At 36.4% G+C, this 24,756-nt stretch overlaps 2 protein-coding genes across 9 annotated transcripts in view; one reads left to right on the top strand and one right to left on the bottom strand.

Annotated features, from left to right (window-relative positions):
- UBP1 (upstream binding protein 1) overlaps positions 1-5,907 on the top strand; it is a 39,180-nt gene extending 33,273 nt beyond the window's left edge. For all 3 annotated transcript variants that reach the window (XM_062569476.1, XM_062569475.1, XM_062569474.1), the window contains 5 exons: positions 228-318; positions 549-658; positions 2,116-2,258; positions 2,885-2,936; positions 4,109-5,907. In XM_062569476.1, the coding sequence (XP_062425460.1) occupies positions 228-318; positions 549-658; positions 2,116-2,258; positions 2,885-2,936; positions 4,109-4,143 (431 nt within the window). In that variant the 3' untranslated portion in view covers positions 4,144-5,907. The remainder of the gene's footprint in view (positions 1-227; positions 319-548; positions 659-2,115; positions 2,259-2,884; positions 2,937-4,108) is intronic.
- The window catches only part of FBXL2 (F-box and leucine rich repeat protein 2), a 61,932-nt gene that overhangs the window by 2,219 nt on the left and 34,957 nt on the right, over positions 1-24,756 (bottom strand). For 2 of the 6 annotated variants that reach the window (XR_009957616.1, XR_009957615.1), the window contains exons 2-12: positions 22,881-22,949; positions 22,700-22,814; positions 22,265-22,391; positions 22,001-22,075; positions 19,131-19,261; positions 15,378-15,438; positions 13,879-13,923; positions 13,507-13,563; positions 9,382-9,594; positions 8,225-8,334; positions 1,737-1,846 (exon numbers count right to left, since the gene is read on the bottom strand). Coding sequence is in view for 2 of the 6 variants with exons in the window: in XM_062569477.1 (XP_062425461.1) it covers positions 8,227-8,334; positions 9,382-9,594; positions 13,507-13,563; positions 13,879-13,923; positions 15,378-15,438; positions 19,131-19,261; positions 22,001-22,075; positions 22,265-22,391; positions 22,700-22,795; positions 22,881-22,949 (982 nt within the window). In the remaining 4 variants the exon portion in view is untranslated. Of the gene's footprint in view, positions 1-1,736; positions 1,847-7,954; positions 8,067-8,224; positions 8,335-8,455; positions 8,753-9,381; positions 9,595-13,506; positions 13,564-13,878; positions 13,924-15,377; positions 15,439-19,130; positions 19,262-22,000; positions 22,076-22,264; positions 22,392-22,699; positions 22,815-22,880; positions 22,950-24,756 lie in introns of those variants that run through there. The other 4 variants (XR_009957613.1, XM_062569477.1, XR_009957614.1 and 1 more) reach the window with 4 other exon arrangements.

The raw sequence follows: 24,756 nt of genomic DNA, 5'->3' as shown, positions 1-24,756 counted from the left end.
TTTCTGTTTCCTCCAGAATGTGAAGACCATCCTAACTGTGAAACTAATCCTTTGGAAAATCAGGCATTTTTCGTAGTGCTAGCTACTGCCTATTCTAAATTCATATTTGCAGGATTCCACTTTTAGAATGGTTGAATTTGTTACTCTTGGTTTAAATGAGTATCTGTTTTAATTTAAAAAGTCCAAGTGTTCTACAATAAACTTTAAATCCTAATGTGTTTCTCCAGGTGCTGATTTATTAAAGCTGACAAGAGAAGATCTGGTACAAATCTGTGGTCCAGCCGACGGAATTCGGCTGTATAATGCACTGAAATCCAGGTAAAACTTTGAATGTGGAATTGAATTAAATTTTGTTTAAATCAGGTGTGCTAGCCCCTGAGAGGGCAGCCATTGCTTCTTATATTGAATCATTATATGAATTTTTTTTGTCTGAGAAAGAAAACATAAAGTATACTGTTACCATAACAATTCATGTTTGTGACATAGCAGCTTCCTTATTTCCTAAGAAAGCAAGCTTTTCTTTAATGTGCAATCTGTTTGAATTACAGGTCTGTTAGACCCCGTTTAACAATCTATGTCTGTCAGGAGCCATCAAGGAGCATACAACTGGAAAGTCAAGATGCAGGCAATGGTGATCACAGCAATGGTGCAATATATGGTATGGCATATTGGAGGTTTCTAACACACTACTTTTTTGTGCCTCAACACATGTGGAACCAGATGGAGGAGGAGGAGGAAGGAGGAAAAAGAACAGTGAAGAAGTCTGTAATGGTTTGTTTTTTCAAGAATTGGAATTGGATTTCTGGTGTACAGAGAAATGGCAGGAAGTTGTCCTCAGAATATAAATGTCAGAACGAGTGTTATAATAGCTTAACACTGTGAAGGATGAACAGAAACTTAGAATCTCTCAAGGCTAAACCAGATTTTCAGTTCGTTGATAAAGTTAACTGTATATACATGGAGAACTAATTAAGGAGCTCTTAAACGAGCTGTGCTTTGTTGTGCATAAGAAATTAACTATATGAACACAGATGAATGCAAAAGCTAGCTGCAAATTGAAGGTTTGTGTTCTTACCCATTTTCAGTTAGGTTCTACTGTCCTTGTCGATGCAACAGAAATAAAAATGGCAAGGTTTGGACATGGAAAAACAGCCAAGCTATGTACTGGCTCACGATCTTAGTATTTTTCCTGGGAGGCAGCTGTTGGTTCAACACAGATAGGAACTTAATGTTTAATTGCAGATTCACATCAATGTGATGATTAAGAGAATGGAGTGAGTTTAAATTATTATTCTCTTGCTCTTGGCTTTCAGAGAAGAAACACCACACTCTAACCCCTACCAAGAAATTCATAAAATCCTTACAGGCTGATGTAATAGTACTTGCATATTGGATCTGTAAATGGGATGCTGTCTGTCAAAATCTAGGTTTTTCCTCTGTATTTCTTCAATTTGTAGTTTGGGATGGAAGAGCGTCTAACATGGAATGGCTAAGGGCTTCTAGAACCATTAATTAAAACTGTAAATACAACATCATACTATGAATAGCAACTTCATGTTACTGTTGATGTTTGTTTCCTGTGCTGTATTTCCTTCTCTGCAGCTCCAAGGAAGTGATTCAGAGAGAGTTGGAAAAGACTGTTTATCAAAAAGAAAAAAAACAACAAAAAAACCCCCACCTCCTTTTGGATCCCCATTTAACACAAGAGCATAGTATTACTGGTAAAAAAGTATTACCTGCTTCTTTTGAGACAGTCCAAAACTACTTCCAAAGTCATCCTTAGATGACTCTTTAAAGATCCATTTAGTTCTGTTTCAGAGATGACTAAGCCTTTTTGTGCGGGATACTGGAAAAAATACGGAAGTTGCCTTCAGTATCAAAGCAAACAAAAGCCTGCCCCTGTTCAGAGAGTTGTATGTATGACAGATTACTCTGAAAGAAGTCATGACAGTTTATACTTGCTAATGAGAACAGAGGAAGAGTGAAGGTTTTTTCAGCTTTTAATATTTTTTGAAAGCAAGGGATATAAACAAAACCAGGTATTTTTCACATAGTTACTTGTTCCAAATTAGTACAATGCTTATTTAAATAGATTTTTTTTGCTTTTTTTTGTAGTATATCATGCAATCTACTTAGAAGAAATGGCAGCCTCAGAAGTCACACGCAAGCTTGCTTTGGCATTTAATATTCCTCTGCATCAGATTAATCAGGTTTACAGACAGGGTCCCACTGGTATCCACATTCTTGTCAGTGATCAGGTAATGGGAATTTTTACTTTACTGACAAAAATATAAATATTAAATGAAATGGAAGATTTTCTCATGCTAGCTTACCTAGTTACTGTTTTTTCTATTTGATAATGAACCTAATGCCTTCTGATGTTTAGACTGTTTTTCCCTTTGCATTAAAATGAGTAGAAGCAGCTTTTAGAATATCACTTTAATTTCTTCCTCATACCTGAATAATATCAAAGTATAAGAAGTGAAAAACACCTGGCCTTTATTCCCTAAGTAGTTCTGAGATGCTGCAGTAATTAGTTGGTATGTATTGAATGTCCAAAAGGCATTAAGTATCTAAGTACTGTTTAAATACCATTGAACATGGATTACTCACACCTGCTACACAATTTTTAGAGTTCCAAAAACACAGGCTATGATGATGGGCTCCCAACTGGTTGTCACATGGGGTGAACTGAGTCTTAGTAAGTGATTATTTTAGCAGTAAAGTATTTCAATTTATTTTAGTGTATAATTGTTCATCTTCAAACACTTTAATAAACCCAAAATATGCAGTTACTTATAAAAGGCTGTGTTTAATATGTGATGTAATTATTCTTTTTTGTATTGGTCATAATCAGCAGGGTTCAAACTGTTCTTTTTTGTAGATGGTTCAAAACTTTCAAGATGAGAGTTGTTTCTTATTTACCACCATAAAAGGTAGGGTATCTTTTATGATGGTTAAAAATGTATTTTCCCCCCCTCCACCAGAGACACTTGCTTAAAGCAGAGTATTATTTTAGCAGAACTTCAAGCAAAGAGACTATGTAGTGCTAGTAAAGGCTGACTCACAAGAAAGAAACTGCATATAGTAGTGGCAGAGGATATTCACAGGTCTCCCCTTTCTTAGTTCATTTTTATCAATCTGGTGTTCAACATAATCTAGTAGACTTAAACTGAGACATTCATACAATAAACTCCTCCAGTACGGTCAACCAGGTAGACTCATTTAATTCCATATATGCAGTTAAACTGGGATTCACCTGAACTTAATCCATAAAGATTGTTGTTCAGGTTTCCTCAGTGTGTGGAGTGAGTCTCCCTTTTCACACTAGTAGTTAAGATTAAACATGTTTTTGTAGAAATTCCATTTATTTCTGTGACAAAAGCTGGCAGGACTTGCCATAACCACTGGACAAGTTTTGACTCTCTGCCCATTTTAATTAAAGAAACTGTCCAAACTATGAAGATCCAATTATAAATTATTAATCATAACTTACTTGCTTTCAGCATGAGGAGAATTAGTTCTTTTTTTTTGGGGGGGGGGGGGGTTTCCCCCCTGTCGACAAATTGGTTGTTTAAAGTCCACTTTACTTTTTCAGTGTTTTGATGTAAAGCCAGAATAGTATAAAATTTATTCCTATAGTTAGTATTTATTTACCCATTTGTCTGAGTTGTGAAGTCTTTTGATGGTGCTGCTAGCTTAAATAAGCATAAAATCCACAGGATTTTATTTAATGTTATTTATGTTGGTTTTCTAGTTTAAGGTTGAGTATCACAAAATACATGATTAAAACCAGATACACTAAGGATATTTATTGGGCTTGCAGAAGATGACTTTCTTCTGTGGTATTAACTGCAACTGTTAAATCAGCTGGGTTTAATATGCAACAGGAAGAGTTCAGAAATAACTACAAACCAGAGAGATTTTAAAAAGTTACTCAGACTAGACTCTTGAAAAAATAGCACTTTACTAATATTTCATATTTCAAGTTTACTATTTCAGTCTCTGTAGAGAAGAACAAATAAGTTCATTCTTGGACATTCTGGTGAATTGGTTAGTATATTTATGGTACTATTTTTGAAAGACTGACACTTTTTTCTCTTTTCAGCTGAAAATGAAGGTTTCCATATAATTCTGAAGTGATGTCACACATGTGCTAGACTGATATTTTAATGCAGAATGGAGTCCTGCCTAAAAATTATGAAGATCATCCAAAAAATTAGGATCTAACTTCACCATATAAGATGTTTCATATTGAAAACACAAAATGACCTTTCTAATGAGCTGTTTGATAGGTGAACTTTCTTATCACTGCCATAGCTAAGTGTCCTCATGAAGAGGTATAATGCCATGACAGCTTACGTACAGGCATGGAAGACAATGTAAGCAAAGGTGCTTGCCCTTTACTGAAATAAGGCAAAATATGGCCAGTAGATACAGTTTCTAGAAGTGGAGCACTATTGCTTTTCTATTATCTGTATCCAATTGGAGATGAATGTAAACTTATTCTGGGGCATTTACCTTTCTGTGCCAGTTTGTCTATAACGTGCTTGTACCTTATGCTGATTTTATTTTTTGATGTTAGCAGAGCACATATTAATTTGTGTGGAGATGAGTAGTAAGCTGACAGTGATCAGGTTGTCAGGTCTCTGAGAGTAAAGCTGTTAAAACAGCTTCCCATGTAAATTGTGTATAAGAGTGTATGTAAGAAGTGTAAATGCCAGAATAGGGCTTTTAAGAAGTCCCAGACAGATGCAATATATGCATGCAGCAAACTGCATTATCAGTAGTACCTTACTGGAAGGATTAATATAAATCCTATGGGGTACAAAGTAATTGTGTTTTGCTTTAACAAATTTAATGGAAAAGAATTGCCTATGCATCCTTTATTTTTAGTTTTCTAGATTCTCTGCGGAGCACTGCTGCAGTTTAACTCTTTGCTTGTAAAATTGTGGGTTTAAAAATACTAGCAGTGAAATGTGGGTTTTTATGACTTAATGGAATTATGTTAATGAGGGAAGTTGACCCACTGGCCCCAAGGGGCCAGCATAGCTTTCAGCAACATCAAGAAAATTGCTTAAGAAACACTAAATACACACCACCGAAGTCTCCTTACCAGCAGGTAAATGCCTTGCTGTAGTCACTAGTACGGACAAGTATCTTTCTTACCTTTCCTGTTGACTTTTTTTTGCCCTCAGATCCATGCTGTAAACCTGTTACAGTGCCTCTTCCATATGACCAAATATTTACTGTTCTTTGAAAAAGGCAATGTGCTTTTTCAGTAGTTTGGATATTTCTTATAAGGATATGGCACAACATTTCCTATGTTAACAAAGTTTCAACTGTTTAGGTACTTAAAGGGGAATATTTGAAAAGGTATTAAATGACAGTTTGCTATCTGCCATTTTGTGCCTTTGAAAGCTTCCACCTTGATCTCTGGCTTAAAAGCTTGGGAATAGTTTGCTTTTTATGCTGCAGTATGCATTCTAAACAACTACTACAGCATGTAAAATAAATAAATAAATAAATTTGATTTTTTCATTCCCTTTTAACTGGCTCAAGTGCTTAGCAGAAAAGCTTCTTAAAGCTGTAGCATTTTGAAAATTTAAATTCATGAAAGCTAGTTTCTTTATTTCACTTTTTCTGCACTGAAAGTAAAATTTTATGTACTTAAACATTTCTGCCTATAAACTGTTCATCTTTGGGTATTGTTTGGTCCTAGTATTTTATTGAACTGACAATTGTGTCTTTTCAGCTCAGCACCATATTCAAATCCAAATGTTTTATAAAAGTGGAAAAATCCTTGATTGGAAAGTATCCAAATATCTAATTTTAAAGAATATTGAAAGTTGTACAGTAGTTTGTCCAGCTCACTTGAATTTGGAATTAAATTATGGCACCAGCAAATTGCTTTTGTTTTTTTTTAATAAGATGTACACATTTCAATTTAAGTATAATAAATGTTTTTCAATAATTTTGTAAATGTGCTTTTTTTCTTTTTATTTTCCACATTTCTGCTACATACTAGAGAAATACTTATTATTAACATTTAGAAACTGCAAGACTTGTTTGAACAATTCACTTTTTAAAAAGGTAAATAACTGAAACAAACCATCACTGTAGTTCATCCTGCACCCAACACAGTAAAATCTGCTGCTTCTAATAGAAAACTTAAAATTTGAAATAATTGAAACAGATCCAAATTTGACATCAGCTGATGATTGTTTATTTAAGTAAGTGTCCTGTATCAGAGTAGGTTCCATTTGTTTTTGTACATCTTTAATGCCATAGACTTACAAGGTTCATTATGTTCTTAGAAAAAAATGAGCCAACAAAAGGCAATACATCTTGACATACTAGTACTGGTGACGTTTCTGGTACAGTTAAGAATAACATTTGCTTAAAACTCTCCATTATAACAGTATTTCAATGGAAATTTAAGTATGATTGTAACAACACTCCTTTACTGGTGTGCAAAACAAGCCATAGTTGGCTTGCTTACTTTGCAGTAGTAAAGACATTCATGTACTGCAGTATAATCTTCAATTTATCCTCAAAGTTCAGATCTGGGTTTATCATCTGTGAATGTATGAAGCGCAAACACAACACAGCAGTTGTTTTGCCATAAAAGTCTCTTAATGGTCATGCTCACTTTTTAAAAGTATTTCTAGTGTTGGGGAGACTGCAGTACTATCCAGTAGTTCCACCAACTGTTTTTTAATAAAGCCAGTATTTCTATTAGGTATGAATAAACACACAGGCCCTGAACTCTTAAAACATACAAATACACACACACACACACACACACACAAAAATCAATCTTACACAGCATAGCTTTCTGAACTGTTGACTAGTTTAGATAAGTAGGTAGGTGGCTTAATATAAAAAAAGTTTATTTGTCTAACCCTCTAACCCTGAAAAACTACAGATGAAAGCTTGGCCTTAAGAGTTAATACTTGGATTTTATTTAAGAAGCTGCCAACTTCTTGCTAATAACAACCCAAACATGAAGAATTTGGCTTTTTTACATTTTTAAAACAGGTTTGGTTTGGTTCAACCCCTGCCTACAGGTTTATTTGTCCATCTGCTTGCTAAAGTCCCTAAAATGGGTAACAAACAGAAGGGAGTGAATTTCTTGCTCAAATGTAGATTCTGTAGAAAAGCAAAAATCATGTATGCCTCTTCCTAGAACTTTTCATCACGTACTGAGGAGGTAACAGAGTACACAGTAATGGCATTACAGTAAGCACCGTGAGTGAATTGTGGCAGCCAATTACAGTAGAGTGCACAAGCTCTACCACCATGGATTTCTTAGCCCTTTAAAGGCTGATGGCGTTGGGCATAAAACATGCTTCAGTGACCAGCAAGCTTCATAGTAACACATAGTTCAACTGGCCCAAGTTCAAAAAATTGAAAAAATATTTTGATTTATGTAGTTATCTTGAGGTACTATTTTACCTTTTGACATTACCTATTGTGACCCATTATGTAATTAAATATGAAGCTGATCATGAAAGAGTACACTGTTTTGCTATAAGTGCTCATGATTACCTTGCATTTTTGCTCATCTGCTAAAGCTGATTTGTCCTTAAACCTGATATTTAATCTGGCTTGTACATTATAGAACAGCAGTTTCGTGTGTGTGTGTGTGTGTGTGTGTGTGTGTGTGTGTGTGTGTGTGTGTGTGTGTGTGTGTGAGAGAGAGAGAGAGAGAGAGAGAGAGAGAGAGAGAGAGAGAGAGAGAGAGAGAGAGAGAGAGAGAGAGAGAGAGAGAGAGAGAGAGAGAGAGAGAGAGAGAGAGAGAGAGAGAGAGACTGACAGACTGACTGACTGACTGGAGCTCCACGTTATGTTAGAACGTCACACAGAATAGTACTTACTACGCAACTCAACTTCCAGCTTTAGCAGCTGCTACACTGAAACACTCCCCCCCCCCCCCCCCCCAACACACACATTTTACAAAGTACTTCAGTTTTGACGTCAACAGAAGGATGGAGGTATCAATACAGACCAAGTATCACCAACTTACTTAATCCACATCTTCAGATTAAGATTTTTTTTTTAACCTGGAAAAAAAATGCTCTTCTTGTCACAAAGCTGGGTGACCAAAAATCACCATTACCACCATCAGGCAACTGACTCCTCCCAACCACCTGCAGTCCAATTCTTTTCTTCAATAACAACAACAACAACAAAAATCACATTTTCTGTGTGATGCACTTACTGTCAAAGAATAATACAGCATCTGCAGAGGCGCTGTCCACCTCCTCCTACTGAAGGAGGGGGAGTCACCGGAGCAAAGTAAGCGTGAACTTTCACATGAGGTAGATGAGCCTGTGGATGAAAATTGTGTTTTAATGGGAGAGGGAAAAAGTGTGTGTGGGGGGAAAAACCAACAAAAAAACACAACAACATAACTAGCCATTAGGAACAGTACACCTCAACTACTGCCAACAAGCCAATTCTTACTAAGGCTGGCAAGCTAAAAAGCATCTACACACTTACTTGCTTAATATTATTTAAGCTCTCTTGTCCTGACACATAATTCTAGTGTTTCATCCAGCTAAGCCACACTAACATCTGGGCACACTCACCTGTTCAGGGGTCCCACTTATTTCCCAATATAGCACTGATCAGCCAAAGAGCTCTCTGTCAAAACAGGTATGTGTTCTGCTGCAGAGGAGAGATGGACTCCTGGCTACTGAAGACAGACTTGTCTGTATCTTGTCTCCCATATTCCCTGGTTCTCATCCTAGAAAGCAGCATGGAATAGAATAGGGCATCTGCCCTCAGTAGTCACTACCAGGGATGAGCTTCCCAATTGCAAAAGTAATTATTTGTCTGGACCAGAACCTGTGTAATACTAAGCTGCAGACAAGATTAGCAGTGAGGCTAAACGCCATCCCCAAGTTAGGCAGTCCTTGATCTAATGCAGGAAATACATGGAGGAAGAGCGTTTTAATTTGTGGCTCGATTCCAGGGCCTGCCCTACAACCCATGAACTGAGATTTCCATGCAGATGCTTTACTATCATCAGCTTTGTATATTAAGAATGTGTATTTTGGGAGAGTTAGTTAAAGAAAGTCACTACATAATCCTAAAAGTCTGGAAACCCATATTTAAAAATACATCTGTAGAAAGCAAAAGAAAAGCACTGATCATTCCAACAGCACGAGTATCTTGAAATATAAGCGGAGTTAGACAATTATTACTGCTCACATATAGAAAAGTTTTGATTAGTCCCTAGAGATGGGAACTTAATAATACTCCAACTCTTCTTTCTGTTCTCCCTTGCTTAGGACAGCTGAAGGATTCATATATGCTCAGGAAGCATCACTGGCTTGGTCACTCCCCCAGAACAACAGTCAGCACACCACGTACTCTGATTCTTTTGATTCCAGCCCGTGTGACTTGCTGACAGTCATACAGCTCAATTCTCTCCAAGTTGTGGCAGTTCTCCAGGTGTTCCAGAGTCACATCAGTTATGAGAAGACAGTTATCAAGCTCTAGTACTTGCAGCCTCTCATGACCACACGTACTGTTGCTCAGATGAAGAATTCCATCATCAGTGATCAATTCACAGTGAGACAAGCTCTAAAACGGAGGTGAAAAGTTAAAAGACAACACTTTATCCCAAGTCATTCAATCCTCGAAACACCTGAAGTCCTCTTTAAACTGTATCATCATAGTGGCTAATCCGGTTCAAAGAGTATATAGTGCTGAAATCCAGACTAGGCAGTCAGTGGTAACAGAAGAATTAGCTACAGCCACAGAATGGCTGCAGTTAATTTGCAACTTTGCTTCAAAATTTGTAGTTAGTCTTAAGGTCCCAAAAGATGAGTCTCTGGCAAACTCATCAACCCCCTTTGCTTTCCATGAATGTGGACCTCCTGTGCCAATTGTCACACACCTCAGTCACTGGCGGGTCCAAATTGCACATATAACTGTGCCAGAACTAGAAGGCTACTTTAAAGGATGAACTTTGAGAACACAGAAGTAGTAAACGGGGATCTCTGGACAGGGATTACACTTTCACAGCTACCCTAATACAGTCAGTTTTTCTACATTTCACCAGGACCAAGCTTGTCTGGACTGATTTGCCAAATCCAATTTCAGGACAACTACAAGTACTTAGCACTTCATCCCTTCCACACAAAGAGTAATAAATGTCTTTTAGAACTGCAGGAGCAGGACTTTTCTGCAACAGTCAGCACAATGAACCACAAAATTATGCTCTTCCTCAGCATGCTCATTTTCTCCCTTCAATTTCAAAAGCATAGAAGAAAGTTGCAGCTTCCCAGGCAGTAGCACCACATAAAGCAGTTTCCTGGTTGCTTTATGGAATTCATGACTTCTGCAGAAACACTGATGCTGATGATGTCAGGAAACCCTTAGACTTTCCTTGTAGAGGCTTAAAAATGATTCTTTGTTGCCAATGAAATAAATGCTCTCATGTCTTCCGCAACAGAGGTGCACATGGTGATCTACAAATTCTACTCCTCCCGACCTGAGTTCTCACCAAGCTCTGTGCTTTCTGCTTAGCTTTGTTTTGCCTACACTTGTATCTAAGTCTAATGGTGAGTGGTTTTGATGCAGCTTTTCCCTGACAAAAGTGTTTTTCAGACAGCAATTGATGAAGAAATGCTTGGCAGCAAACCAAAAATGCTTTCTAACTCAGCACAAGCAAACACTACCACTCAAAAATATCTCCTATTAATCATTTGAATTAAACACGCAATCCTTCCCTCCTCTCAGCACATCAAACCTATCTTTAATTTTAGCAGGACAAGGAAGGCTACCACTACGGTCTACCTTATTTTATCTCAGCTAGAGTCATGAGCATTTCTTGTCTGTTACCAGACACACACAGGGTCAATTGCATCCTTTAGCACAACCTGCCCTACATCCACCTTTTTTTCTTTGCTCAAGAGCATGATGGATGAACAAGTAACCAGAAAAAAACATGGGAGACAGGTCTGCAGCTCCCCTCAGTTCTGAGGAGGAACCCACCAACATCCTCCCTTCAGCTCCAGTTGGTTCAGTTTTACTCACAAACCAAATACATGCAGCCAAGCAACAACATAAGGGTTTACATTCTACAGGTCTATTAACTCTTAAAGTACTTAAATTCTCTCATATATCTGCTTTCTTTACATGTGTGCTTTGAGCATCCGAACTGGCTCACAGCCTGGAAACTATCAGCAATTTAAGAGTTAAAGAACATTTGTAATAGACCTGTGGTTTCAAGGAAGGACAGAAGGTTACATGAAGATACCAGTTACGGTAGCAGTCTGCTGGCTAATTAAGAGTTTCCCATCCCAGGAAGTAAAGCAGCTTATAAAATTCAGCTTTCCTGAGACACTGTGTTTGATACAGAAAGGACAATACAGGATGTACAGCTGATCTCATAGAACTTTGTAAAACAAATATGCCGAATGATACATATTTATTATTAAAACATATGGTTTTCTGTCTTTATAGAACAGAAGGAGTAGAAGCTTATAATAATATGGAATTTATGAAGATTATTGTTTAAAATCTTTGGGGTAAATAGGAATGGTCAAAACAATATTTTTGTTAATAAATTAATTTTTGTTAATATATTTAATTAGATTTGTTAATATATTTAATTAAATGCTTGTCTATAAATCCAAGAAGCCATGATATACTATGAGTGTAAGAAAGAATATGCTCAACATAACTGAAGAATTCAATTGCCTTCTCAGCTCCAGGAATATCCAGAAGTATTTTACAGTTTCTCTAATAATTTGAATAAAGAAATGTTGAGCAGTTCACATGAAGTTACTACTTCTGTCCAATAAGGTATAAAGCATTTCAGTACATTGATCTGACTAAGGTGTAACAGGTTGCTTATAATTGTTTTTAGAGTGGTTTTGTTCATTTTTACTGTCTACTCAGTCATCAAATGCCAAGAAACAAATTCAAAGTTGATTTCTGCAACTTTGAAATATTTAAGTGCCAATATATGTAAATATATGCTAAAGCACAGCCACACAAGAGTTTACAGAGTTAGCAATAGTACATGATTTCACATTTCAAGCATCAAGATTAGTTAATGTGGGAATACTTGGCATCTGCTACTCTTTTTTTCTTTTTCTTTCCCTGTAATTCTCACCCAGCACTGTTTCATCACAATCTTTCAGTATGTATCCTTGCTACACACCTGATATATACATGAACAGAAAGTTCAGTTTCTTCTTCTGCCCTTTAAAAAGATGTTATTTTTTAATAGACCTTATTGTATCATTGCCACGTTTCCCTGTCCGTGGGCTGACACATGGAGGAAGATACTGAGTGGTGACAAGAAAAAGGAATAAGTTAAGAAAAATACTTGAAAATCATTATAACATTTAGAGTGTTATAACACTATAACATTTCCAATGAATAACATATAGTGTATGTTTTCTCTTGTAAATTCTGAAACATACCGCTAATATTTGGGGGTTACAATACAAAAACACATCCCTTGCAGAAGAACAGAAGGAGTTCCATGAAATGGCTCATTTTCTCCCAACAACCCCTTTTTTCCTTAACATGCAGAATTATGGTCCAAAAATGAAGCGAGACAATTAATGAGAAAAAGATAACAAGACAAATAAGGTTCTTTTTAAAATCCATCTCTCCTCATTGTTGCTACCTTAGTAACCCTGAGCTGGGGGCGTATGGGAAAAACCAATGGTAAGATAATTCAATTAATGAAGCAGCAAACCTTTCTTTAATCCCGTCTAAGAACAGATTATAAAGATACCTTTTCTCTCAGGTACTTTTAAGGTAGTATATAAGAAATCTACACTTCTGGGACAATTGATCCCTAAACACTGGAAGCTCTATTGTGAAGTCACTCTAGTAATTTTGAGGTATCTTGACTGCAGAACAGCTAAAACAGCCACTTTCTAAAAAACAGTTCTTTAAAATAGTGCAGAGTCAGGTACCCCACTACAGGCATATCATTCCTCTCCAATTAGTTCTGAAAGACTACGTCGCAAAACCTGACATAATTTGCTATATAAATTCAGTCCCTGGAAAAAACTGCTTGCATGCAAAACTGATTACAGTGTGGAATTTGCGTATGCTTTCTTTGAGAGACTTTATTTATTCAATATTTTTCATATTTCAATCTATAACTTAAAGTGTCATGGTCCCTAAGAAAACCATTCAGGAACAGGGAAGAGTATCTATAAAGGATCTGGGTACTATAAGCCACCTAATAGAAGTTTTATTTGAACTAACTAATCACAGCTGAAGGGCATTAACCATAAAATAGAAGCTTCTGGTTATTACTGATTTGATAGTAATTTTCTGTAACACCTAATACACTTAAATATTTTTAGGACTAAGGTGTTTCTTTTGGAATACTCCTGCATATATTGCTTGCATATATTTTGCGCAGTATCATACTACATCAGGAAGCTTTTCTAGATACAGAGTGACGGCCTGTTTTTATTTTGTAGGTGCTACAACTGACAAATGGAGATGTAAACTTACCAGTGCTTGTAGCTTAGGACAGTGAATAGAAAGCTGTATCAATGTGCTGTCTGTTATCTAGAAGAAAAACACACGCACAAACAAGCAACTGTAAGTAAAAACAGGAGGCAGGTCAACCCTCAGATAAGCTAGCCCTTTCCCTACCAGATAAAGATATTTCTATACCAGACACTTTTCTGGAAAACATCCAGTTACCTGTTACCCTTTGGGTATTTCCATTTATAAAATTTCCCAATGATTATTTTTAATTACTATCAACAACACAACAAGTATTAATAAAAAACAAAGCACATATAACTCAAAGTGCTAACATTCTTACTGGCATTGCATTCTTACACTGGATATACAAAACTTTTAAATATTAAATCTCACCAGAACACATTCTTCCAAGTCCATCTTTTCCAGCTCATGGCAGTTCTAAAAAACATAAATCAAACAAACAAAAGATGAAATAAACTAATACTGAAACAAAATCATCTATAGGGTTAGTTATATGAGAAAGAACAGCCTCCATGAGTAAGTTCTGAGCTAAATCCCTTCAAGTATTTAACCACCAAAGGACAAAGAGGATTAAAAAGAAATTCCACAAACAATATAGTCCTCCCACTCCCAAATTCTACATTTTTGTCCTTTTTCCTTCTTACTAGGTGAAGTTTCTCCTTCTTGTCCTGTAAAGCCATGAGAAGCAGCTATGCGAACAGTACTCACCACCACTGCTCCCCTTCCTTCTCTTGGAGTCAACTTCAGTTCAAATTTGTGGTGTTTATATCCTGTGTACTCAAGTTAACTAATCTGTGTACACATAAAACCAGCTTCTGTGTGCATCAACCTGCACCAAACTAATCTGAAAGACACTTAAACCCATGAAACATCTCTCTTCACTTCCATGCTTTTCTATGAAATTTTAAAAACAATTTGCTCTGCTACTGAATGCTGAAAATTTTAAAATAGGATCCTTTGACACTAGAAGAAAGCTGCGTTCCAAATTTATTAATATCTCTCTTAAAACAAAACAAAACAACACAAGCATGGTAATACAAGGTATTTTCCCAGCATCCTGAGAGATCCCGGTAAGCTTTTAGAGCTGCTTTCAATAGCTGGTCATGACTAATTTCCAGAAAACGATGCAACTGTGTGACAGAGCTTCTGACCTCATAGCAGACCACAGGGCACTAGTGCTCAGACCAACCCCAATCCCTGTTACTAATGAGCACTAGTAGAAATGGTTTATCTTGCAGCTCCCAGAAGCAGGTTTGAGGTGACTACCAAAAGCCCAAGACTGTAGTGCTGACTGATCAGAGCCCACCCTCCCCCTTTTTTTAAACCACTGTGGCTAGAGAAACTTTCATTCACATTAAAGATAAGCACTGCAAATGAGTCCTGCTAACAGAATATTATTTCTGTCCTCAGCTCTTCTATGCCAACAACCATATACCTCTAAGCATTTGATACCATCAATCACAATTCTTTTACATACTTGCAGCATGAATCAGGGCACAAGTGTTTATATTACATCACTGTAAGTATATGTGTAGCTACAAATTATGCTCAGAATAATTATTATTCAATGATTTTTGGTGGAAATGTTGCTGGGCATTTCCTATCTTTACATGGGAAATTTGGCTAGAATACATAACACAAGTTTAGAGTTGTCTTGTTAAGCATAATAAACCAGATGAAGTTTCAGCTCTAAGCGTAAACCAGAATCACTAATCTAATCTAATCACTAAACTAATCACTTAGTTCCATCCTCCACTGACTTTTCTACTTTTTCTCTTCTCAGATTGCTTCCCAGCAGGTCTACATCAATTTACAGCTGTTCAGCAGCAACAAAAACAAGGTAAGCTTTAACTTTCAGAAATAACTCTTACCCGTGCTAAAAGGGTAAAACCAGCATCTGTAAGATGTGAACATCTTGCAGCTTCCAAAATCCTGAAAAAGTTTTAAATGGCAAAGAAAACATTAACATAAAGCAAACGTGTTTCTGATACAAACCTATCTTCTGCAATTTAAAGCTCTTAATAGCAAATATGTATGCCTATTTTTCACAGGGATTTGCAATTAAAAAGTACTAGACAGACTTTTGATCCGGCTCATTAGAAGACACTAATAGCTCACAAAACGGATGAAATTCAATCTTCAGAACATTCTCCACAGTTACTTGAAAAATTATACATAATTATACACATTTTAAACACTTACTTCAGTAAGATACTGTAATATTCAAGTTTTCTAATGTGCTATCCAAAGAAAGAGGAGACTATACAGAGAGTTAAGGAAAATGCTCATAAAGGCTCCAGAAAAAGCTGTCCTCCAAACACATGACGTTGGGAAGCCACAAAAAAGAGGAACTATGTACTAGAAATCCTTTCTCAGAGTATGCACACAAAGCACTGCGAAATAAGTTACCAGAAAATAAAGAGCTTAAATTATTGAAGCCAAAATACATCTTTGGAGAAAATAACACAGATATGTTTTGGAATGAAAAAACTAACACCTGATAATTAACCATTCGGAGAGGCACTAGGAAGTGGAAGCGACAAAAATAGGTCCTCCACCCCAAACAGCACCACTAGTGAGAAGGACAGGCTTCCATCTGATTAATGGCACTTTGCAAGCGGGGTGAGAATCAAGATGAATGAGATGAAACCACAGCACTGTGCAATCAGGACTATAAGCTTATCCATTTACTATGGCAAACACTACTTCAATACTGTGGGGGTAGGAGGGATGGGGTAGGGAGAGATGGTTAAAAGAACCAAGAGGAATTTTATCAGTCCATTAGTTTAAGAGGTCATTAAAAAGCACTCTCTGTGTACAAAGCACAAAGAGAAAAATCAGGCTATGTGCACGAGAAAAATACTATCCCACTGGAGGCGAGAGATGTGGGGTCTCACTATGACTTTGCTGAATCAGTCTCTTCAAGTCAAAAGCAGTGTCACAACCAGGGTTAGAGGTAAGCAGCCTCACAGGCTACACCGTTGATAATGATTTCCAAAGGGGTAACCTTCAACAAGGTTCAGAAATATCCTGGAAAACCAAGATTACCCAACTAAGAGACACTGGGCAGAGGCAACTCTCCAGATGGAATGCTTAGAACATCCACGGATTCTTCCTTCTAGATCCATATTTGGGGACTTTGTGCATGAAGGGGATTTGGGAACTTTATGCAACAAGAGTATTTGGGGACCCATCACAAAAAACTCTCAGCTATTATGAAACTTGCATAAGATGCCAGACTGGAGGGAAAAAACAACATGAATCAGGTTGTGTTTATTATGCTTCTCACCTGCTTTTAACCCTACAGTTATCACTCCCCAAAAAGCTAGCTATAGAAACTAACTCCGTAACATCCCTCATTTCAAAGGGCAAAACAGGCATCTACAGTGAGTAAAACAGTGGAAATGCTACTCCACATCTGAGAGCAGCTAAAGACATGACTCCTAATTTTCACAATTATACCTAGACAGGGATATTCTGGAACCCATGGTGCTCATGGGTGCTTTTCCCAATAAGCTTAGTCTCACCAAAACACCTACCAGTATTTTAACATTAAAAAACATGTTAAAAAAAAAAAAAAAGCTAAAAGAGAGCAAGTGAGAGAGAGCGAGAAGCAAACTATTAAGCGCTTACAGAGCAGATGCAAAAAGGGTACTGAAAAGATACTGATCTATTTGGTAGAGTTGGTCACATTCTGAATTTTTTTCCAAAGAAAATATCACTTCTAGAGAGGTAACAGTTGCAGAACAGAGCACTAGCACAGAAAGCAGTGTAGCAAAATACCTGAGATCCCTAAGCAAAGTGGGAACGGCACAGCATAGAAAATATTCAGAAGTTCCCTCAGAGGGTCAACACGTTTAACAGAGGTGTGAGAGTTTGGTTCCTGCAAGTCTTCTTTCATATTCAACAACAGAATACTCAGAAGATATGAACAAGGGTGGACTACATTTTCCTTTGATTTCCAATATATTTTTAATCAAGTATTTCCAATACACAGTCCTAAAGATCCAGCTGTAGTTATCTGCACCATCTGTCTTTGCTTCATGCGCATCTTTGTGGTAATCACTGCAAAGGGTCATACTCTTTCCTTATAGTGTACCTTGTTGCAGGAGAAAAATGTTAGTAGCCTTCCCCCTTGTGGCACAAACAAGAGCTAACAGTTTATGTAACAAAGTCAGGCTTGCTTAGATTAATGACAATTTCCTGTTAAGAACATATTAAATATTCTAGTCTTAAGGAAAGGTTTCCTAAAGTAACAAAATCTCTTTTCACTCAATCAGCTGAAAGAACTCTGTATATCAGCATAACGCACATTGGCATCTGAACACAGCTTGCTTTAGGTTTTATGATCTGTATTTTCCTCCACTTGTCTGTGACTGAAGAACTGTTGCAACTCCTGCATGTTCCTCACATAATTAGCAATTTAGTGTCATCCAAAAATCCTTCCTTTTGATTTTGTTTGTATTAAAATTCCACCTTAGAAAAAGTATCATGTCTTTACAATGAGAGTTGCTGCATAACTGAGGTTCCTTATTAAAGCTGAAGCTCTCCTTGCTTCTGAGAATACCACTATAACATGTGTGTTAACGCAAACTACAGCAATGTAAAAGTTTACATTATTTTTAACTGACGGTAAGTCAGAGATGGTAATGATAGTATAAAGTCAAGCTTTTTTCTGCTTCACTTGGCCCTTCTGTGCTGCTGCGCTAGCAAGGGGCCAAAATCGACCATGATTCCCTGCTGCAGGACAGGCCCCAACTAGAACCAAAGGCTATATCTGCTATATCACACTGAAAAATCCAGTACCAGGAATATGCAAGATGGTGACAAAGCTAATTCCTTCCCTCTGCATTGTAAATTACTGCAAAGTAAATTACTCTACATTGTAAAATACTGTAAAAGCATATTAGCTTTTTACAGTTGTTTTAACGGACACTAAGAAAAGGATCAGAGGAGAACCAGCTCCAGAATCAACACATTCTAACCGGCTTCTGAGCCCCCATTATCCCAAACATATCCCACAAATACAAGTCCTTAGTGTTCTCAGTCCATACTGACTTAGCCCATTTCATATCATAGTCTAAGGATGTCAGGATGTACAGCAGAGCATAATATTAAAAATACATTTGTAATAGAATCTGTAAATATAGTACTTCAGTATGATTTAGCTATTTTTTGCAAGACATTTTGCATAAAACCACCTTAGAGTACATATTGTGAAAAATCAGCAGGTAAAAAACATTACCAGATACTATGCAACTACAGACATTCTTACCTTCTAAAAAAATTAATAGGCTTTATGTTTTTTGTCTTCTGGCTTGCAATTAGCACCTAAAATATTTAGTTAGAAACACAGAATTGAACTGCTAGGTTCAGGAGGTTTTATTTGTCATATTATCCTTCTTTTTTCTATATGCAATGGACTACATTCACATGGCGGTTACACAGATCTGCCCTTGAGTTTAGATTCAGTTTGTACTTCCAACTTAATGTTTTGTTTTTATTACAAAGGTAAAGCAAACAAGATGGAGCTAAATCAACCTGTGATTATCTGCTGATATCCTTCAGAATGGAATTGTTTAGATTAGACCAATAACAACATGACATACTCACGGCATACTCACTTCAGCCTTGGACAGTTTAGACCAAGTGCTGTGAGAGAAGCATCTGTAAGGTTGCTACAGCCAGAAACACACAGTGACTGAAGTCTATGGCATCCTCTACAGATTTTTACAATGCCTTCATCTGAGATTTGCTGCAACACATAAAAAGGTTAAAGTTACTCTGTTATCAAGTAATATGCTGAGAGCAAAAATCAAGTCTTATTTCTAAACCGATGATGTCACATTGTATACAACCATGGCAACCTGTCAACCTTTAAACACAAAATATCATAGTGAAACCACGTTGTCTGATAACACTATAACACTTTGAAGATAATCAACACAGACACTTCAAATTTATCTTGCTTAACATTTCCCACAAACCTAGAGCACTATTTTAAGGCAATCTGAGGCACAGAGTTATTTGTTGTTGTTTTTCCATTTTATTTTGCTTTACAATTTTCAAGTAAATGTTGTAGTTGTGATTATGTGAAATACCTTGCCTCTCAAATATCTGGAGAATTGAGATCTTTCATTCTAGTGACTATTTAAAATAAGAACCTCACAGATAGTGAGCCAGAGAGGGCTTAGCGAGCTCTACAGCAAGAGTGCTAACTGTCTATCTTACACTACATCAGCAAGACCCAAGAGTGAAAATCCTTCACATATGGACAATTTTGAAAGTAAGAGTTACAGTAAGCAATTATACTTTATAACTCCTTTAAAAATCTTAAATTTAAAAGTCAGGTTTGCCCCATGGTTGTGTCTAACTGAAAGATTTATTTTAAAGGACTGGGTTTTTCCCTTTCCCAAAATTGTTCTGTATTTGACATTCTGATAAAAGTAATTCTAATTCTGGAAGATAAATATTTTTTTTCTCTGAAACAGAAACTATAAGGAATAACGCCGTTGCTGCTGCACACAAAATAGCAATGGGACCTAGCTTAATGGGGGACAGAAATGTTGTTATTATTTTGTTTACATGTCCATTTTATTAGGTCTTCCCTTCTGGAAAGGGTGTTCTCTCCTCCTCCCACCTCTACTCCAAGAATTTCATATTTCTGCTGAATGACAAATCCTTCATTCTGACACAAGTCTATTTTATTTCCTGGATTAACATTATTCTTGCAATGGTAACAAAGACATTTGTTACCATTTTGTTATTCTTGCAATGGTAACAAAGACCTCTACCATCCTTTGAAAGTACACAGTCTTTTTATGAGCCAATGACCTAGGTATGCTAATATTATTATGACATAGTAATATGAGGCTAACCTTAGGCTAACCATTACCACATGTTACTTTTCAAAGATGAAAACAAGATGAAAAATAACAGCAGTTCAGCATAAAGGTTTCCCCCCTCCAAAACCAGTAGTTTTTAATACGAATAGTTTAAATTTGAAAAATGTTCTGTCAAATAAAAATGATTCTAAACAGAAAACTAGAAGTCCTGTCTTCTGTTTGTGGATCCGTAAGGACTTGCATCATTTACAGATGAGAAAACAGTTAAAAAAAAATTAAAGCCAAGTCCAACATCAATCAAATATTTTCAGTCTGTCTCTCTCAAAATACGTTATTTTGGGGAACTTTGTTTTCTTTGAGAGATACTCATGACATTATTATTGAGAGAGAGAACTATTTTGTAGATGGGAACTATGTAAGTAATTGTCTCACTGAAATTGCTTGAGATTTCAATGCCTCCATCCTTCTCAGGAAAGAAAAGTGGTCAAAAAGATGCCTGCAGGATCTCTAACAGCCATAATTTCCAGAGGTTATAATACAGTTCATTCCCCAACTGTTGAAGCCGGCCTGCCATTTTACAAGGTCCTCAACATAGAACCACTAAAATCAAAGCATGGATCATATGAAGCACAAGGAAACCTGCTGTGTAAATATTAGTGCTGCCATTTTGATCATTCCATAAAACTTCTAATGTAAGTCATAATCTATCTGCAACACTCCGAACGTTCAAAATATTTTCTTTAAATCTAGAAAGTCCAAACATTTCTATCCAATCTTAATAAAAATGGTCAGATGCAACATTCATTGAGGAATAATGTTTAAAACAGATTCAAAAGTTTTAGACCAAGCAGATTTTATGATATATTCTGGCAATAAAACTGTAGAAAACTTTCCAAAAGTTAAAAAACAAAAAAATCATTATTCAAAAGTATAGCACTAAAAAATTGAAATTCTACTTTTTTTTCAATTTTTTCTAAGGATTATTTATGGACAAAAGGGGACTTCAATATATTTAAAGTCTAAAAGAAAAATTTTCCCACTTCAAGAAAATCAGTTCAGAAAAAAAAGTGAAGAAAAATAAAGCAAATCTAATCTTTGTGTATAATGTAGGTAGTATTAAATATGCACGAGTGATTCCAAGTCATTTTATTACAAACAAATGTATTCTCCCATTATTATTGAAAAATCATGCCCTTCTCCTGCTACCTCATCAGTTCTGGCAATCTCTCTTCAATTACGATGCCATCACATTTTACACTCTCAATAGCCAAAATATGGCTTCTGCTCAATTAAACACTTTAAAATTATGAATGGACCAAAACATTTGTCCTTAATGGATGGAACAAGAACCACATCTGTAAAACTGCATGGTTTACCACGTATACAGTTCACAAGAATTGAATGAATGCACGTAATTCTTACTCTAGAGCTCACTACAGTTAAAAGATATAATGAGAAAAAACAAACTAAATTCACCTTCAGCTGTAGAAACAGCCAGTTCATTTAAGGCCTCTATTCCACACACAAAATTCTACAAACTTCAGAAATATACTATTTGAATTATTTAAATGTGTAGCAGTTCAATTCATTGACATCCGAAAACAGTTTGGTTCTTAGAGAATACATCTTTTGAAGCTTCAAATACTTACTGTACAAGACTGTAAATTCAGGATTACAAGTTCATGACAGTGGTTTTGAATGTGTTTCAGTGCTTCATCTTCTAACTATATTAGCAATTAAATTGGACATAGGAAAAGAAGAAATTAAAAGCAAAGCAAAGCAGCCCAAGAAACACACACATCTTTTAATACTGAACACGACACTAACAAAAACAGAATTTTCTAATTCACGGAGATTTCAAAAAGCCAAAGCAAAAATTTTATTCCTAAAGGATCACCCAAGCAGTTATGTACCTGTGTGCAACCTCTAAGAAATAGAGCTTTTAGTCCACTACACCCTTTCACCAGTGCTTCAATACCATCCTTCGTAATCTGATCACACCAGGAAAGATTCAAATGTTCCAGATTTCTGCAACCCTCACTGGGAGAATTAAAAAAATACATAAAGTTAAATCCAGTCTTCAAATAGTCATAACAGTGGGGAAACCCAAATTAAACACACTGTTAGAAATTAATGATAGCCAGTGGACTGTGCCAGGCCTCTATAGAAAAGTCATGAGAAAAGACCACACACAAACACCATACTCTATACCCAAGAGGTGCTAGATATGGAATATAGTCAATGCTGATATGTAATATTAAAGTTCAATATATATATTTTTTTTCTTTTTTAAATGTTGAACACTTCTTTAAGCCTTTTCTTTAACATAAATCACTGTATCTTCTTACCTTAAACCTTTCAAAGAGCTGTTTGTGATGGCTACGCAAGATGTCAGATCCAGATGTTTCAGCTTGGAACAGAATCTGCTAAGACTGTAACATGTGCTGCAAAACAGGAGACACACTAAAAATACCTTCAGTTACTCCTTTTTCCAACTTTCACTGTCAAACAAAAAAATCTTTGACTTACCTGTCAGTAATCTTTGTGCAGCCATTTAGATTTAAGTGTTCAATGTTTCTACAGTTCTGTGCAAAAGTCCTAAAACAGCAACAAAAAGCTGGAGAATTAATATAATATCACAAGTTATAATTCAGTCACCAGAGTGTGCTCTGCCCCCTATCTCCTTCTACCTCAGTCAAAAAACTTAATCTTCAGGTTGCAAAGTAATTACAAATAAATTTAAAATCTACCTGTCTCAGTGGTTGCTTTTTTCTTTTGTTATTGCAAGTTTCTGTCTTAGCTAGCTCCTGAAATCAGTGTTGTCCCTCTCTCAAACATCATTTCAGCAAGGTGTTTATTTCTGTCAAAGGTGTTTATTTTTGTCATACATAAAGCAGAAATTACTTGTTTCAAATGTCTTAACTAAAAATATCAAAGGAATAAACATAAGGTTTAAATATCATATTAGTCAAATATTAAGTGTAACCTGCTGAGGAGACTGTTTCACACATTTCACTACAACCCCTTGTAAATGAGCTCAATCCTACATCAAAAGGAAAAAAATTTACCATACATAATACAAAATTGAACCCTACACCTAGTGGAAAGCCATCTGCATTACCAATTAGTTATTTATGATTTTAAAAATTAAAATGCATCTGTGTGCACTACTGTGTATGAATGCTAAAGATGATTGGAGCTATTATACTGTTAAAAGCCTGTATGTATCATTATACTAATTACCTAGAAAAAAATACATAAACTTTCTTTTCATCTCTGCAGAGTAATATTTACAGCTGCACTGCATCCCAGAGCACTGTTTTTATGTCCATGTTTCCTCCAACTGCACAGATTTTATTGGCAGGGGTGGAGGAAACACACAAAAACAGTTTTGTCTGGAGGCCTGCCGTGGTTAACAGATCCAACTTCACACTCAGCTGGTAACAACTTCCTGGCTCTCCAGTGTGGATTGAAAACAATGAGAGAAAAAAAAAAAAAAAAAAAACCAGCAAGCAGTCATACTGGTGAGAGTTTCCACTTGAATTCTCAAAACAGCTATTCCAAAATTCATGTACTAGAGTGAGATTTATAATCTCACTACACTCTTCAAATTGCTTGGGAAGACAATATACTGTGTAGTAAGTTGCAGAACAATAAACTTAAGCATGGGACATATCCAGAAAGAGCTGCCACAAACCTCCAGTATTTATATAGCCAATATCTGCTTTGATAACTGGGTATTTTTTAAACAAGAGGTTGATTTACAAGAAGGATAAAAGGAGAAACTATCAGCATCCACAAAACTAATATAACCTGGAAATGAATCAACACTAAAAGCCTGATAGGAAAGGTTACATTCAGATCAAGTATCTGAAAATTAAAGCCACTTTTCTCATGCTAGTATTTTTAAAGAAAACCTTAAAGCTCACGTGTTTATCATTCATTGAGTAATTCCCATATCACCCTCATATTTCACAGGTGAACCATCTCCCTGGTTTCACAGGTGAACCAAGTATTGTCATCTGCACCATTTAGTCATTCTGGATGCACTCACGAATGGATGCATTCTGTCAGCCACTCTCAGCACACCCTGTCCTAATTCCTGCTAGCGTGACTGGCCATACCATCTCAGCAACAAACCTGTACTACATACTGAAATACCATATATTTATGCGAAGTAGCTGTTTATCAAATATGACCAGTTCAAGAAATATCCCAGCCCCAACCCTCCCCTCCTTCTCATGCACCACTAATTCCTGAATCCACTTTTTAAAATTTTTGGCTCTATTCACAACCCTCACTGTAACCCCCTAACCTTGGTGTCCCAGGAAGCAGAGTCAGGAGCCCAAAATGAATGCGAAAGTGGAGCTAATGGGGGAGGAAAGAAACCTGCTACCTACTGTCC

The sequence above is a fragment of the Rhea pennata genome, chromosome 2 (assembly GCF_028389875.1).
Source record: "Rhea pennata isolate bPtePen1 chromosome 2, bPtePen1.pri, whole genome shotgun sequence".
Classification (NCBI taxonomy): domain Eukaryota; kingdom Metazoa; phylum Chordata; class Aves; order Rheiformes; family Rheidae; genus Rhea; species Rhea pennata.
Note: the sequence above shows the minus strand (reverse complement) of the source record. Positions and strands in the feature narration are given on the sequence as shown.